Below are 16,607 nucleotides of genomic sequence, written 5' to 3'. Positions count from 1 at the left end.
ATGGACTCTGGGAAACAAACTGAGGGTTTCAGAAGGGAGAGGGGTGTGGGGTTGGGGTAGCCAGGTGATGGCTATTAAGGAGGGCACATGTTGTAATGAGCACTGGGTGTTGTACACAACTAATGAATCATTGAACACTACATCAAAAACTAATGATGTATAGTTTGGTGGTTAACTTAACATTATAAAAAAAAGAAAAGTTTTACATATTCTCAATTCAAAATAAACTGGAACAATTCTAAAATTTGTGATTCTGTTTACTGATAGAAATGAGATCAGTAATATATCCAGTGTTGCCAGAAATATCTCAAAGGACAATTTAACAACTTTATACTTAACATACTCTCACATACACACACACAAACCTACACACAAACCTTTCACACATAACTCACTAAAACACCGTAATGTTTTTCTCTTAAAAAACTCTCTTACTGCATACGCTTTATAAAGAGAATACGTATCAGGACTCTAGGGAGATATAAAATGTACGTAACACACATCCACGTTCTCAAAACCAAGCAATTTATATATGTACATATATGAATATAAATGAATATATGGATATAAATTAACACAATATAAATTTATGTGTTATAAATATCAATATAAATTATATATAAATTATAATATAAATTAATACATTTCATTAATATATAAATTAATGTATAAATTAGTATATATATGTCTAAGGTAAGACAAAAATTGTATAAAGAATATTTAAAGAAAAAACATAAACTTTTTTGTAAGATAATAATTAGAAGCTGGAGTTACTGAAATTAATGGGTGCCCTCTCTTAATTCCTAACCATATCTTTTTCTAATAACCTAATATTTGTGATGCCATTTTTTATAAGTGATTATAGTACATGTTGCATTGATATCTTTTGTTAAATATCAATGTACCCTGAGTGGTAGAGTCATAAATTCATCAAAGTCCACATTAATGTATCTCATTCTTTCATGATGTCTTATTTTCAAATCAATTTTATTTGTTGGCATTAAGTGGAATGTGGGTAAAACTTGGTTGTTTCAGAAAGGCTAATGCCATGGTATCATGAAAAGGCTAACGGTCTAAATATAGATTCAGAGAAAGTCATTAGTCTAGGGAAGGATAAAGTATACATGGTCCAGTAAGTGAATCTGAAGCCAGGATATTGGTATGTATTAAAAGCAAGAACAAAAGTGAGGGAAAGTTATGTGTCAAAATTGGTAGCCAATGGTGAGGCCAGTAGGGTTTCCAAATAGCAGTTGTTTGAGTCTCATATGGAATTAGATTTCAGATACTGAGCCTTAGGGAATTCCTGATTATGAAAGACAGTCTGGAGACAGAGTTAAGAAGGAAAAATTCAACTACTAGAACTGAGCCTTGCACAGACTTTGAATCACTTGGAGCTTGGATATTTAAGGTAGAAATACAAGCACACATAGTTTGGAGTGCAATCAGATCAAATTGGAGTGAGCAAACATACTGACTTGAGATTGAACCATCACTTAGTGAACTCATGGGGATCTTCAGCCAAGAATGGTCCCTGAGTTTAGAGTAAGGCCAGACATATTGGTTGGGGTTAGGTAGAGCTGACTGTTAGAGTGGAATGAAAGAAGAGAACAAATCTTTTTATGAAAATAAACTACTGGCACCAACTGCTTTGCTCCTAGTTAGTCTTAGATGTTATACCTCAATTCTTAAATATGAACCTGCATATTGGGTTTGCCTACAACTACAGCATGAAGAGAAACAAGCGTTCCTTCCAAAGCTGTCATAAATAGATTGAAATTCAGGTAGCATTTCACCAATTTAACAAGTTACAAGTAAAAGCCAAAAGAGACTTCTCTCATTTGTCAGGTAGTTTTTAGGTCCCCTACCCCCTCACTGACAATTGATCACACATGAAAATACATATTGCTTCATCATGGATTTAGTAGCCAGCCCTAATCTCCATAATACTTAGCATACTTTACAAGATGTTCAACTTCTAGTTTTTCAAAAATAAGTACAGTAAGAAAATTATTTAAGGGTTATTTTTGTTTTCAAAACATAGTTAATTGTTCTTCTACATTGAGGTTTGAACTAAGAACTATGTGTGCAATATTAAGTGGAAATTACTGATTTTGTGCTTGTTTTAAAATTCTCAGTTAAAAAAAGTTTAATATTTTAAATTAATTACAATGTGCTAATTTATATATCCAGTATAAATTGTGTTTGATTTTAAGTCTACTTTTAAGTTATATTTTCTTTGAGGATATATAGTATTTAATCATCAATATATCATCTTTTTAACTTAAATTTGTCAGTGTTTAAATCACTTTACTTTCATTTAACATGTATTTATGGTTCACTTACTATGTACAGAATTAAGAGCAAATGCAGATGTTACTATTTTTATTGAGCATTTTAAAATACTGAAAAATAGGAAGGTAAGTTGTTTAGACCTCAATTTTTTCTATCACCTAAGAGTTTTCTAGGTAATTATAGTTCACAGTTGAAAGCCAACAAGGTAAAGAGATAAATACAGATAAGTTTCCATAGGAATTTAAAAATTCTTACCTGGAGAAAAGCAAAGATTGACTATATAAGGTGACTTTAGAGCTAAGTCTTAAATAATGTTATATAATCATTTGTTGAGAGGGAACCAGGCAAAGTGGTGGGAAATTGCAGGATATATATGAGGAGAACAAGAATCTTGGGAACATGGTATGAATTAATGCAGCCTAGGCTAATAATACTGTAAAAGGGCCTGATTTTAAAATTGGACTCTATTCCATGGACAATAGAGAGTTAATAAAAATTTTAAGTATAGGAAAAATATTCAGACATTTGCTTTAGGAAGAGGCAGGGTAGTTAGGATGTAATAATGTAGGTGACATGTATTAGGACCTGGTATTAATTATGAGATTACAAAAGAGGGATATTAATAGAATTTGACAACTTACCATCTTGGGAATGAAAAAAAAAAGAAATAATTTAATGACAATAATAAGTTTTCAGACTGGGTGCTAGAAGAATATGGTTGATAGTCTTATAAAAATTAAGAAGGAAGATGAGAAGTAGTTTGAGGTGGGAAGACAAGATTTTAGACATATTCAAGTTAAAGTGCCAGTAGCACATGCAAATGACATCACATAGGTGGCTCTAAATGTGAAACTAGAACTCCAGATAATGGCAAGACTGAAATATATAGGTGGGTGCCCTCTACCTGGGGTTAACGGTAGAAACAGTAAAAGTCCATGAGTTTGTCATGAAGAGATAGCCGAGAGAGAGAACAGAGCTGGGGTGGAATGCTAGGAAACATGGGCATTTGGAGGAAAGAGGGCAAGGAAATTCAAAGAAAAAAAAAACAGAAAAAAGTCATAGAAAGATGAGTTTAAAAGAAAAATAAATGTAATTATTTATAATGTCATAGTAACCACAGGAAAAAAAACCATTTCAGTGACAAGGTGGAGGTCGCCAAGTCATTGTCAAGTGGATAATTATTAATTTTTTTAAAAAGAAAATTTTCAGGGGAAGGCACACTTGAAAGCTAAAGGATGACAAATGGATTGAGGGAAGGGGAGGTGAAAAACACAGGCAATTATGCTGCAGAAAATGGCTTGGAATAAAAGGAGACACAGGTTAGCAGCTTGGTGTTCTTGTTTAATCTAGAGCCATCTCCCTTTTGACCTAAGAGGTAAAATGTTTATCCTTCAAGACCAGCGTTTCTAGTAGTGTCCTCTTTAATCTGGCATCCATGCTTTTTTGTCACATCATCTTCTTTCTTGTTATTGATTTCGTTCCTCATTTTGGAGAGATTATTCTCAACTTCAAAACTCCTTCTTTTTTTTTTAAGGTTTTATTTATTTATTTGACAGAGAGATAGAGAGCACAAGTAGGCAGAGCAGCAGGCAGAGGGAGAGGGAGCAGCAGGCTCTCCGCTGAGCAGGGAGCCCGACGCAGGCCTCGATCCCAGGACCCTGGGATTATGACCTGAGTCTAAGGCAGACGCTTAACAGACTGAGCCACCCAGGCACCCCAAAACTCCTTTTTTCTTGATTACTATTTCTCTCTCTACCATTTTCTTTCCTCCACATTTTATCCAGTTTTCTGGATACTGGAATGCTAGTATTGCTTCTCATCTCCCCCCAAGGATAAGGCTTCTGTCTCTGCTGAGCCACTGATGCTCTGGATAATGCTGATGATGTTATCAGTGCTAAACCAAAGGAGCCATTCCAGTACTCACATTACTAGGTTTCTCAAATGTATTTACTACTTTGTCTCTTCCCTAAGCTTCTCTTTTACTGGCCTATCATGACAACATAGTCTCCTGGGTCTCCATAATTTGTCTGACCTTTTATTTCTAACTTGTGTTTTTTTTTTCTTTGCTGACTCTTAAATTATTGGTGTTCCCAGATTCCATTATTAATACTCTGAACTTTTCATTTTATACTGTCTCTTTGTGAGATTTATCAACTTTCAAGGTTGAAACTCTGACCTATATCCTGAAGATTCCCCATTGTATGTTACCACTTCAGGACTTCTCTGTGAAAAGGCATTTCCCTGAAAATTTCAAGCTTGTATGCTCAAATGTCCAATCCCATCTTCAAATACAACTTATCTTAACCTAATCACCTCACTCCCCCTTCCCAACTTGGTTTTCATTATTATTGGTGAAATCATAATCTACCCTTTATCTCATTAGAAAACTGAGGGTGATCTTTGATTTTTGATCTTTCTCTCCTTCACCTGATTATTCAGAGTCTCCAAGTTCTGCTGATTTTATCCCCTAAATATTTCTTGAATATATTTCCTCCTATTCATAACTGTGACTTCCATCTTAATTTGAGCTTTCATTATATTATGCTTGAACCACTGTAATGAACTCACTATTGCCCTTAGGTTTTTTATTTTTATTTCACTAATATTGATCTTACCAGAATTTCCCCATAATCATAGTAAGTTATCAAGGTCATAAAACTGAATAAGGCATTCAATTTAAAACTCTCTTTTTCCAAGTTGGTCATAAAATAAATAAAGCCTAACCTTGTTAAAATAACATTAATCCCCCAAGATCTGACCCCTATATCCCTTTCAACTTCATTTTCAGACATGCCCTGTTTTGAATGCTACAATAAATACCATATTGCTCATAATTCCAAATTCAGGAATATAATGTAAAATTCAGGAAAGATGGTAGCAGGAAGGGATGGTCTTATGAATATATTGATGAGTTAGCATCATCTAAGAATTGATGAGAAGTCTCTCTTTCCTCTTTCTCCACCATAATATATATATCCAAGGATCCTTATATCCAAGATGTAAAACTGTTTCTTTCACAATTAATTATTTATTCCATTGTTTCAATCATTGACATCCCCAGGCTGTACCCTTAAAATTTGAACAACCCTTGGGCAGATAACATTACATTCTTATTTCCTTGGAAATAATAGTGTATCATGCTAAGGCTGTAGGTCTACCCCCCAGAAGTAATGTATAAATATCATGTGGGGGACATTTCATACTGTAAATATTTTCCTACTCCTAACTTCTTTACCAGGATTCTAACATACCCTATCTCCAAGTAAGCCTCACAGTCTAGGTACAAGCCCCTACTGCTAATGGGAACACATCAGAGCCTTCATGAGTGATGAGGGTCAAGAAAGGAGAGATTAAATTGTTTTGGAGAACTGTGTCCCTAAAGAAAATTGAGGAGAATAATGAAATAAAGGCCTGGAACTACAAAAACCAGTTTCTCAGTCTCACAGTTTACCTCAGGACTATCTCTAATCCAGGCATTACTTTCTAAGAGTGTTAGTGACTTTGTTTCCTTTATATTAGTCAGGATCTCTGAAGGAGTGCAATATAAATCTGCTTCCCCCCCTCCAAAGTAAACCCTTCCAAATGTAGGGCAAAGAGAATTTCTCTCAGCACCAAAGGAGATTTCAGGTACCCTGTAGCATAGAAAAAGAAATTGATTGAGGTCTTCTTTTGATTCCAGGCAGTTAGAAAATCCACTTACTTACAAGAGCTATTTATTTCTAAAGTTTACTCTCCATAGAATTAGGCTTGATGAATTTTACATCAGAAGTAGAAATGAAAGGATCATCATTTCATGCAAAATGTGTTCTTTTCTGTACAGATAATCAGCATTTTCAGTGACCTTTTCTGAATAACAAAAAAACCCCTTTAGGGGACTCTCCTCCTCTGTTTAATATGAATGTGGAACCCATCATTGAAAAGAAAACTTGGTCTTTGTGTGTAAGTCACATTCAAATTGTTTGCTGAGAGACATTTACTTTTCAGAGGATTAAAATAAAATAAACTGAAAAGTACATATTTGCTATACAATATTTATAATGATTCTTCTGGGTAAAATAATTTTGAATAAGACTATATACCCATGGGCTCTATTATAATTACAAATTTTCAGTGTTTCATTTCCATTAATGTACCACACATCTTACTAGCTCCTTTATTTAAAGTATGCATAGTAAAGTCTGACTCTAGTTTGGAATTCAAGGCCTTCTGTAATTAGCCTCGTCTTTTATTTTAAATTATTCCATATCTCCTCTGTGGGAACATTCCGCTTCAGCTAAACTTGTTCACTTTCCTCTAGGCGTACCTAAGGCTTTCCCCGCTCCTTTGTCTTTCTTCACATCTTACTGGCTACACCTAAAATCCATCCTATTCCTGGAAAATCACTAACACCAAAGCTTACCCATTTTCCCTCTCAACTCAGAACATTTCTTATTAAGACATATTGTCAACTAATACATTTAATCACTAAGCAAAAATATATCAGTCACTTGCTATGTTAGAAACGGTACTAGATAGTGTAAAAATGTAAGCAATACATGTCTAAATATCCCATGTATCAAAGAAAAAATGACAGTAAAATTTGGAAATATGTTGATCTAATGTATGATAAAAACATTACATTGAAACTTGGGGTGTAGCTAAACAGTGATAGGGTGAAAATTACACTCTTTACAAATATTCATTAGAGAAGAAAGGCTGAAAATTGAGTATCTGGAAAGGCAATATTTTTTAATATAGAAAATTAAACCCAAAGAAAGTAGAGGAAGAGAAATTTAAAAAAAATATAATAATAAAAGCTAATGAAGTAATAAATTAAGTTGTACAATAGGGAAAGCAAAAAAGTCAAAATTAGACTTGCCATAAAAACTAATAAAATATATAGATTCTTATGAAAACTTATTAAGAAAAAAGAGAAGGCACAAAACATCAATGTCAGAAAATTAAAAGGAGGCATCATTACAGATCCTATAGAAAATTAAAACTAGGAATATTTTCCAATAAATCTGAAAATTGTAATGAAATTCATATTTTGAATCCATAACTATAATTCTTCCCCAAGGAAAATTCTAGCCAGATAGCTTCACTGGTGAATTCTTTCAAACATCTGAGGAAAATTTAGCACCAATCTTATCCTAAACCTTCCAGGAATAGGAAAAGAGGAAGCATTCACTCATTTTATGGAGCTAGAATAACCTTGATGCCAAAACCTAACAAGAACTAAAAATCAAAGAAAACATACAAGCTAACTTCCTTTGTGAACATAGAGGCATAAACCCTAACAAAATATTAGGAGATCTAAAAAACAAAGAAAATATACAAGCTAACTTCTTTTGTGAACATAGAGACATAGACCCTAACAAAATATTAGGAGATCAAGTCTGATAATGTGCATGAACGATAAAACATGATAAAGTTGGTTTTATTTAGGGAATGCAATTTGAAAAACAAGAAAAACAACAACAATGTAATTAACCAGAATAATAGAATAAAGGGAAATTACATTCATCATAGTAGATCCATTTAATATAATTCATCACTAGAGTAGAAAGAAGCTTCCTTAATCTGATAAGATACACAAAAACCACTAGCAAATATCATTCTCAGAAAAAATGAAAAAAATTCCATCTGAGAATTAGAATAAGACAAGGATGTCTGTTATTACCACTTCTATTACACATTGTACTAGAGATTTTAGCAAGTGCAATAAGGTGAGAAAAAGAAATAATATGTATAAAAATAGAAAAGTAAGAAATAAAACTCATTATTCACAAATGAAATTATTATCTACTTGAAACAATTAAAAGGATCTACAGCTGAACTATTATAATTAATGAGTAAATTTAGCAAATTTCTGAAAAAAGTTATGCTACCTTTCCCTCCCTTCTCTAGTTCATGACATTGGTTTTGTTTTTGCTTTGTTTTGTTTTGTTTTGTTTTTTGTTTTTTGAAGAGATCATAGCCAGTTATACTGTAGACATTTTTGATTGCTTTGATGATTTCTTCAGAATATTATTCAATATGTTTTTTACATCCTGTTTTGATTAAACTGAAAGCTAAATCTGGCTTAACTGGATTCCAGTTGGATAGTTGAATGCTTTGGCAGGAATACTTCAGAGGGCAAAATTATATATATATATATATATATATATATATATATATATATATATATATATCACTGCATATCATTAAGAAGCCAGACTGTTTGGATGTCCCATTCTGAATGAATGGTTCTAAGGTTCATCAGTGGTTAAGTTGGTGACAATCACATTCTTCGTTTCAAAGTTGCATTTTTCCCCTCGTGACTCTGTGGGGTGGTACTTGGTTGTAATGGAAGTATTCAGTCCCCCATTCATCTTTCATCAAGTGGCTGCTAGTGTCCTCTGAAGATCCTCACTTGAGTCATTTATTTCAGTGGGGAACACTAATTTTGTATGAATAATTTCTACTGTTTTGATGTATAAATAGGTAAACAGCGAGTACTCTACTGAGAGCAATAACTCTTAGAGAAAGCATAGTTCCAGTTAAACAGCACCTAAATGATAATCTTATTTCTCTTTTGGTTACTTATGACTTGGGATGCCTTTAATATTTAAATGAATCTCAAGCATGACCACACTATTCTTTCAGTTGGTTAAGCTAAAACTTCAAAGGAACATCTTGGTTGACATTTTCAAGACACTGAATGACTCCAAGCCATAACCTGAATTGTAAGTCAATTAATCATAGTCTTGTCAAGTAGAATTCTTTGTAGAGCCTGTTTATCAAAGCAGAATATAAAAGAAGAAGGTAGAAAAGAGTGGAAAAACTAGTCAGAAGAAGGCAAGGAGTTATTTCTTTTTCCTCTAATTCTTTAACATTAGATTTAAGATAGTTTCAATTGTTTACAGAGAAAAGAGAAATGTTGAAAGGTTTTAAAATTTTTAGAAGAAAAAGCTGGCAATGAATGAATTACAAAATGGTTGTGTTTTTGTTTTTTTTTTTTTTTTTTTTGAGCAGAAGCAGTATTTCTATCTGGAACTTTTATTTAAACCTTATCTCTGCTTTGCAGCAGTACCTGGAAAGAAGGAAGAGAAAACAACCAAGACAGTGGAGCAAGGTAAAAAAAAATGAAGGAGGTTGACATTATCTTCTTTAGAAAGACAACAACATGAGGAGGAAAGCACTGGATTCAGACAGGAGGAAGACAATAACTGTTAAATCTATTGCTCTTTATCAGTGTCCTTGCATGCTTTTCTGTGCCAGGGAGAATGTGAGGCAGCAGTCTGGGTTTTTGTTCTTTTGTATAACTAAACTTTGAGTATAAGTTCAGAGCAGGAAAACTCCACAGACTTCTTAATTATATCAGGGAAAATGCTGAAGATTATTGGGAATAAGGAAATGATCTGTAACTGTTAGACATTTTTCTGTTTGATTTGTGGTTTTAACACCACCTGATTGATCAGAGTTTAAAGAATAAAGATGACATAATTCTATTTATGCAAAAATAACTTCTCATGCTTTAAAAATAATATGTAAAACTTAAAAAAAAAAACACCAAAAGTAAATTATTTGAGTTTATACTATGACTTCAGCAAGTGATTCTCGCAAGAGGTCTGAAACCTCAATATTAAAAATCAGAATGTTACAAGTAATGCATTTTATTTTTATTTATACAGCTATATAATAAATACATAACTCTAGAGTATGCTTGAGAAAAATGCAAAAGTACAGTAGAGGTAAAACATTTAAAGTGATGTTGGGCCTTGTGTTAGAGCTCAGAGTGCTAATAACTTTAATTATGGTTCCCCCAGTCTTTGGCTTTTCATCTAATATAATATTTATTACTTATTGTAATAAAATCAGAACTAGTAATAATTTTGTCAAGAATGTCAAAATAATTTTTCCTTTTAAATTTGGGAGTAATTAAATTTGTAATATCAAAAATTTATTTTTGATATAAATATATCAAGAAAATCCTTTAATTTCTCGCATTTCAAATAAGTAAATTAAGGTTAAGGATTCAATTAAGTTAAATGATTGGTTGAAAATTTATTTCCTTGGGCTTTTCAAAATAAAATCAGATTGCAATTACACTGAAAAAGTTTTCAAATTAATTTTGGCTTCTGGGGGCTCTGTGAAATTTTACAATTCAATAGAATATTTCTGTCAGCTTCTTTTTGATGTGGGTATTTCCCTCTCTGAAATATAAAGTAGAGGAATAGGAGCACTACATCCCAACTTTAACTTGTTCACTTAGGCAAGGCCCTGAGCCTAAATTTCTTCTGGAAAAATAAAATAAAATAAAAGGGTGTTAATTATATCTGACCTGTCTATTCAACAAGATGTGGAGCTCAAATGAGAAAACACGGGGGAGGATATGAAGAATGATAAATTCCTAGATAATTGCAGAGTCCTTACTTAGGCATATTTCCTTATCAAATCAGCTTTACTACAGGTGAGATAAACTGTCAAACCACTTTGATCTCACTAAGCTTCACAGTTTTTCCTTTCTATATAAAGGTGCTGATTGCTCATCTTTGGCATTTGTAGATTTGCTTTTACAGCCACAGCATATTAAGAGAAGATTGGCTAGAATGTAAAATGCCCACACTAATAATAGTACCTAAGAGATAAGTAATTTAAACACAGATTGTTTATTTCTTCTTACTTGCATGTTGGTGTCAGTTTCATTAATTCTATAATGTTTCCTCAACTAGGTAGGAGACTAGAAATGGCTTTTAGAGTTGTGAACTTACTTATTCAGATAATCTTATAATTCATTTTTTTATTAAAAATACCTTTTTTCTTAAAAGGTTAGGCTCTTAGCTTATGTAAAAATATGAGATTCTCTTAATGGCTCTTTTTATATTGACTTAGTAAATCATTTTGGTTTTAAATATTGTAAAGCAATGGCCTCATATTTTTCAACCAGAGATATCATAAGAAATAGAGTTTTTGGATAAATTGCATATTTTTGAGATGATATATGTATGACTAATAATTGATATGAAAAATGTATTTTGTGATTTAAAAAATCAAAAGTTAATGTAAATATAAGTCAATGACATTTTACAGATTTCATCAGAGTATTCTAAAATTTATTCATAAGATGAGGCTCTTAAATCTATTGTGTACTTCCTTATGCAGTTTAGTTATCTTCAGAAGTATAAATAATCTAAAACTAATTTATAATGCATTGAAGTACAATTAAATAGTTCTTGAAGAGTCATTTTATTTCATTTAAGTTTGCATCGTGATCTTGTACTGGGGAAAAACATGACTTTCAAAATTCTTAACTAGATTTAAAATATACTTGGTGATCTATATAAAATTGTGTATATTGAACCTCTGGACTTAGATTGAATTATAACTGTACTTAGGAAACATTGATTAAGCTAAACTTTACATCGTTATGGGAAATTCATATAGTGAAAGGTGGAATGAATTTTGTTAATGTAATTTAGTAAACTAGACCTCATATCACATAAGAAGTAGAAATTTAGTTAATCTAACTTCTGCAAAAGTCCAAAAATGTAACTCGATTTTATCTCTAACTCGTTATTAACCGTGTTTTTTAGTTCTTCTTTTTGTGAAGATCTTAAATTGGCCGGACTAGAATTTTGAGTATTAAGAAACACTTTATAATTTCTCCACTTCAAAGGTGCACACACATACACAAACATACACATACATATACACACACACACACACACACACCATTAACTATTCCTCCTTGTTCAGAAAGCAAGTACCTAGAAACATCAAGAGATACTAATGTTTAACACGGTAAATGTTGCTATCCTCATAGTGAGAGCTAAGGAAAGACAAAGAAAACATTTTAACACTTGCTAGGTGCTGTGTGCTACTATAGGAGGATTCATCTTTAGATATTTGTATATTACATCTAGAAAGAGTGCATCATGTTTCATTAAGCTTAATTTATTCATTTGTTGGCATTTAATTTCTTATAGTGTACCTTTTCCTCCTTGTTATTCAGTTTCAAAATTGATCTGCCTCCTAAATCCCATTTACTTTTCTCTTTTTCAATCTTGATTTCTTTCAGAAGAAAACATTTAGTAATATTTGTTTGTTACTAGCCATATGAGCAAAAGAGTCACTCTAAAGAAGCATCCAGGGGCTTGCTACTTACTTGGGCAGGGAAAGACACCAGTCAAGACAATTAACTTTAAAAGATCTGAATTATAGATTGGAGTCCCAGTATCTCCCTGTTTTTAATCTTCTTCCTTCAAACTGACTTAAATCCAACAGTGAAAAGGTAAAGAAAAAGTAATATTTTTTTAATTTTTTAAAAAAAACTTAAAATGGAAGAGAAATTTAAACAATTGCCCAGTTAAGCCAATATATAAGTATAAATATAGAATCATTAGGCCTACCTTTGTTTTTCTTATTTTTACAACTGTGGAGCAGAATTAGATGATCTCTTAGTCCTTCCAAATGTAAAAATTTTCTATTCAACAAAGTGTTTAAGCAGTGTGTTCCTTACATCAAGATATAGAGGCTATTCTTTTTTAAGGGAAGGCTAATCTAGAAGGACTTTCATTTCTAAGATTCTGAGATTTAAATGCTAGGGAAAAACATACTATAAACTTGAGTACATATAGATAGTTCAGTATCTAAAATTAAACTGAAAGTTTCACCTCAGAAATATTAAGTATAGTTTTCCATCCTCTTAACTAATTAAAAATCACTTCAAAATCATTAAGTAGAAACGCGACAGAAAAATATTCATGAAAAAAAGATTAAATAGGATTTAAGTGCCTATTAGCCACAAGAATAAATCTGAGCACAACTAGTAATCATTTTATTCAGGATAAAACTGGAGCATGTGGATCATAAATGTATCAAATACAGTTCATTTCCTGTAATAAAAAATTCTATCTTTCCTTTAATTAAGAAATGTTTCTAAATTCAGAGGCACGCTAATTTGTGTTCACCTGAAGAATTTCTGTCTTTTTTGCCTTTGATTCTATTTTGTAAAAAACAGTACCCTACATAATTGTATTAGTGTTTTAAGTTGTCATAACAGCTGGGAAACCCAAATGCTATTACAGCTTTGTGTATTTGTCATTGTCTTCCTTCACCTTTTCAGATTCTTCTATTCTTTGTACATGCACTGGTCTATTTAGAATATGCGATGTGTACTTACCGTAGATTTATCTCATACTTTCAAGTGAATGTTAATAATATCTAAAAGTAATGGTTTCCCTGAGAGAAACTTATTTATTTAAATAATTAATGTTTATATTTCATGGTGTGTCAACATTATTTAAAAAAATTTTTACATTTCAGTTCAATGGAGTAAAATTGAAAGTTTAGTTAATACAAATTGTATTTAACTATCTGCTTAATATGTGATTATAAAATAACCTATTTGCACATGTGGACTAAGTCATGCTGTTGACCCTCAATAAATGTTAAATGATAACAATACTATTGATTCCTGTGAATTCCAAACTTTTGACAACAGTTTGTGCTTTGATTGTTTAATATTTATTGAGCGCCCACAACAGTCTAGGCGCTGGGGAATGGGTGTGAGGAGCATGACGTGGGCTTCAGAGAGAAGATGGTTTACATGCAGAGCTTATACAACACATGAAAATGAGTGTATTCTGCTTATTTATGTATTTTATATATTTTCAAGAGAACCTTTAGCAATTCTCCACTGTCTCATTTGCTCACATAACACATCTCACTTCTTCGTACTTTAATACTTTTAGAATGTTCTCACAATTATTTTATCTTATATGTAGGAAATTCTTTTCTAGTTTCCTTCTCACATGTTCCTCCCCACTCCCCTCATCCTTTTAATAACCAGACAGATCTAAATCCTACCTACCCAGCAGAACTACACTTATTTAGAAAAAATTTGTATTGTTACATTAATCTCCTGCAGGGTACCATAATCTGCCATGCAACATTTGGTTCATGTGATTCACACATTTACTGATAAGAATACCATTCAGTGCTAAAGAGAATTTCAGCCTAATAAAAGAGCAATGTGTGTCAATGCTGTTGACGAGATTTGGAGGTGATGCTATGAGAACCATTCATGTTGTACCTTTTTCTCAAAAGTTAAAGGTTCTTTGTTATTAATGATCCATTTTCTCTAATAAACTAATGTGTGACCTGATCACTCTTATTTTACACAGGATATACTAGAGGCAAGTACAGGTCACATAGGGATATAATTGTAATGCCCAAATTTTTGTTTCCCAGCAAATATTCTGCCTTTTAATTATCATGAAAATGAATCATTCCTTTGCCTATCTGGCCTCTGTGACCATTTTTTCTTCCTTCCTTTTCTTAGAGATTCTGGGCATTCTATGGGGAAGTACACTAAAACTGTAAGATTGCCCCAGGAGCTTGACCTTGTACTTCATATTGGAATCACTGCTCTTTTTTGATGGGAGGGGGGTTACCACTCTTAACACCAAATAACTTTATTAACTGTAGATCAGAGAAACTGGTAGGTAGAGGGATTGAATTACCTGAAAAGACACCATCCCCAGGAGCAATGTGTCACTCCTAATCTGCCTGCATTCTACCTCTTCCAAGATTTATCAAAATAGTTTCTTAAAAGTAACATACTTTTCACATCAAATGTGTGCTTTTGCTTCACTTATAATTCTCAAACTTTGTCTTGATTTAACTTCCAACAATGTTCATGTAAAAATAATAGAATGCAATTATGAACCACTTTTTAAAGCCCAGTCAAATCCAATTGTAAATATGAAGAAAGTTGTCATATGATCTCTGAATTTAATGGCAAAGAACTTCAGATTTCTTTTGCCAATACTTAATATAATTTCATAATTTTAAAATAATGAAAGTATGTATTCTTGATATTATCTACATCTTAATCTCAGGTTTATAGTTCTTTAAGACATCCTTAAATATGGGGGCACCTGGGTGGCTCAGTTGGTTAAGCCTATGACTGTTGATCTCAGCTCAGATCTTGATCTCAGGGTCATGAGTTCAAGCCCTGCATTGAGTTCAAGCCCCATGTTGGGTTCCACCTAAAAAAAAAACCAAAACCCAAAAAAACACACATCCTTAAAACTGGAAGAGTCTGTTTCCATGCTCTTCATAGTGAAATTCTCTTGCAAAGCCTATTTTTCTTCATATATAATCTCAATTACCATCACCAGGATTTGGCATGTAAAAACTGCATGGCAAAAAAAAACATGTTTATTTAATTTGTTGTTTATTTAATTTACAAATAAAATATGTAATTATTTAACATAAATACTTGAAGATTAAAATTTTGTTCGCCGGTGAAAAAAATCAACTTTGTTTGTTCCTTTGACATTCTAGGCTAGATTATATAAAGGACTGTGGAAATGCATTGTAGTGTTTACCATACAGCACACCAAGAAAAGGCCTCCTTACGAGCTCAAGAACATCAAGCTGCTAGTTATGCTTTTTTTTCTTTTAATATTTCGTTCCATTCCTGCTATTATCCTGAAGCCATATATGATTGGATCTTTTTTCCCTCAGAAATCTTTAATAGGATGTATATTATAAGTTACTATGTTATAAAACAAAGGTTGTTTCCTGAGGTTTTTTTCTTTTTATTGACTTTTTTCTTTCATTTATAAATCAATTTTCCATTAAAGATCTGTTTAGGAAAAAAAATTGGCATATACTACCTTAAATAAAATTGTATAAAAATCAATTTTTATGCTACATCCTATAACAGATTAATGGAGGTTAGCTCCATTCTTTAAAAATCAAATTGCAAGAAATCATATGAAATCATTAGCCCCACATAAAAATGCATTGTTACTTTCTTCTTGCTGTAAATGAAATTATACATTTTAGGTCAAATAATTTCAGGGATGAACATGAAAATTTTATCAACATTCTACTTAAAATTTACCTGTGTCTCATTGACTATTACTGCCCCAATTTTTCATAGAATGATAAAGTAGTATAAACTGATTGAAAAGCAATTCTTAAAAAAAATGAAAATTTAATTCAGATCTTCTTTAAAATTATAAAATGGCAAAATGTAAGTTAAGAAATTTTTTCATTATTATAACTTGCAAAGTTTGGGTTTTATTTCACTTCATTCTTATACTAGAATAAAGATACTAGTCAGATAAGCCATACACAGCATCTATATTGTCCTTAAAACTCTTGGCAATAAAAATCATGGTGAACAATTCTTAACTTGTAGTTAGCACTTGTTTTTTTTTTAATTATTTATTTATTTATTTATTTATTTGAGAGAGAAAGTGAGAGAGAGAGAGAGAGCCCAAGAGGGGGTAGGGTCAGAGGGAGAAGCAGACTCCCTGCCGAGCAGGGAGCCCGAT

General features: G+C 32.1%; 2 protein-coding genes across 3 annotated transcripts in view; one reads left to right on the top strand and one right to left on the bottom strand.

The window, feature by feature from the left end:
- Positions 1-16,607, bottom strand: part of CLVS2 (clavesin 2) — a 502,444-nt gene that overhangs the window by 191,867 nt on the left and 293,970 nt on the right. The window lies entirely within an intron of this gene.
- Positions 1-16,607, top strand: part of TRDN (triadin) — a 356,769-nt gene that overhangs the window by 236,767 nt on the left and 103,395 nt on the right. For both annotated transcript variants that reach the window (XM_073893863.1, XM_073893862.1), the window contains one exon: positions 9,341-9,388. In XM_073893863.1, coding sequence (XP_073749964.1) covers positions 9,341-9,388 — 48 coding nt within the window. The remainder of the gene's footprint in view (positions 1-9,340; positions 9,389-16,607) is intronic.

Source organism: Callorhinus ursinus, unplaced genomic scaffold (genome assembly GCF_003265705.2).
Source record: "Callorhinus ursinus isolate GAN/ISIS: 27379988/994484 unplaced genomic scaffold, GSC_fseal_2.0 scaffold6, whole genome shotgun sequence".
NCBI classification, from domain to species: Eukaryota; Metazoa; Chordata; class Mammalia; order Carnivora; family Otariidae; genus Callorhinus; species Callorhinus ursinus.
The sequence above is the reverse complement of the archived record's forward strand: the minus strand, read 5'-3'. Positions and strand labels throughout refer to the sequence as shown.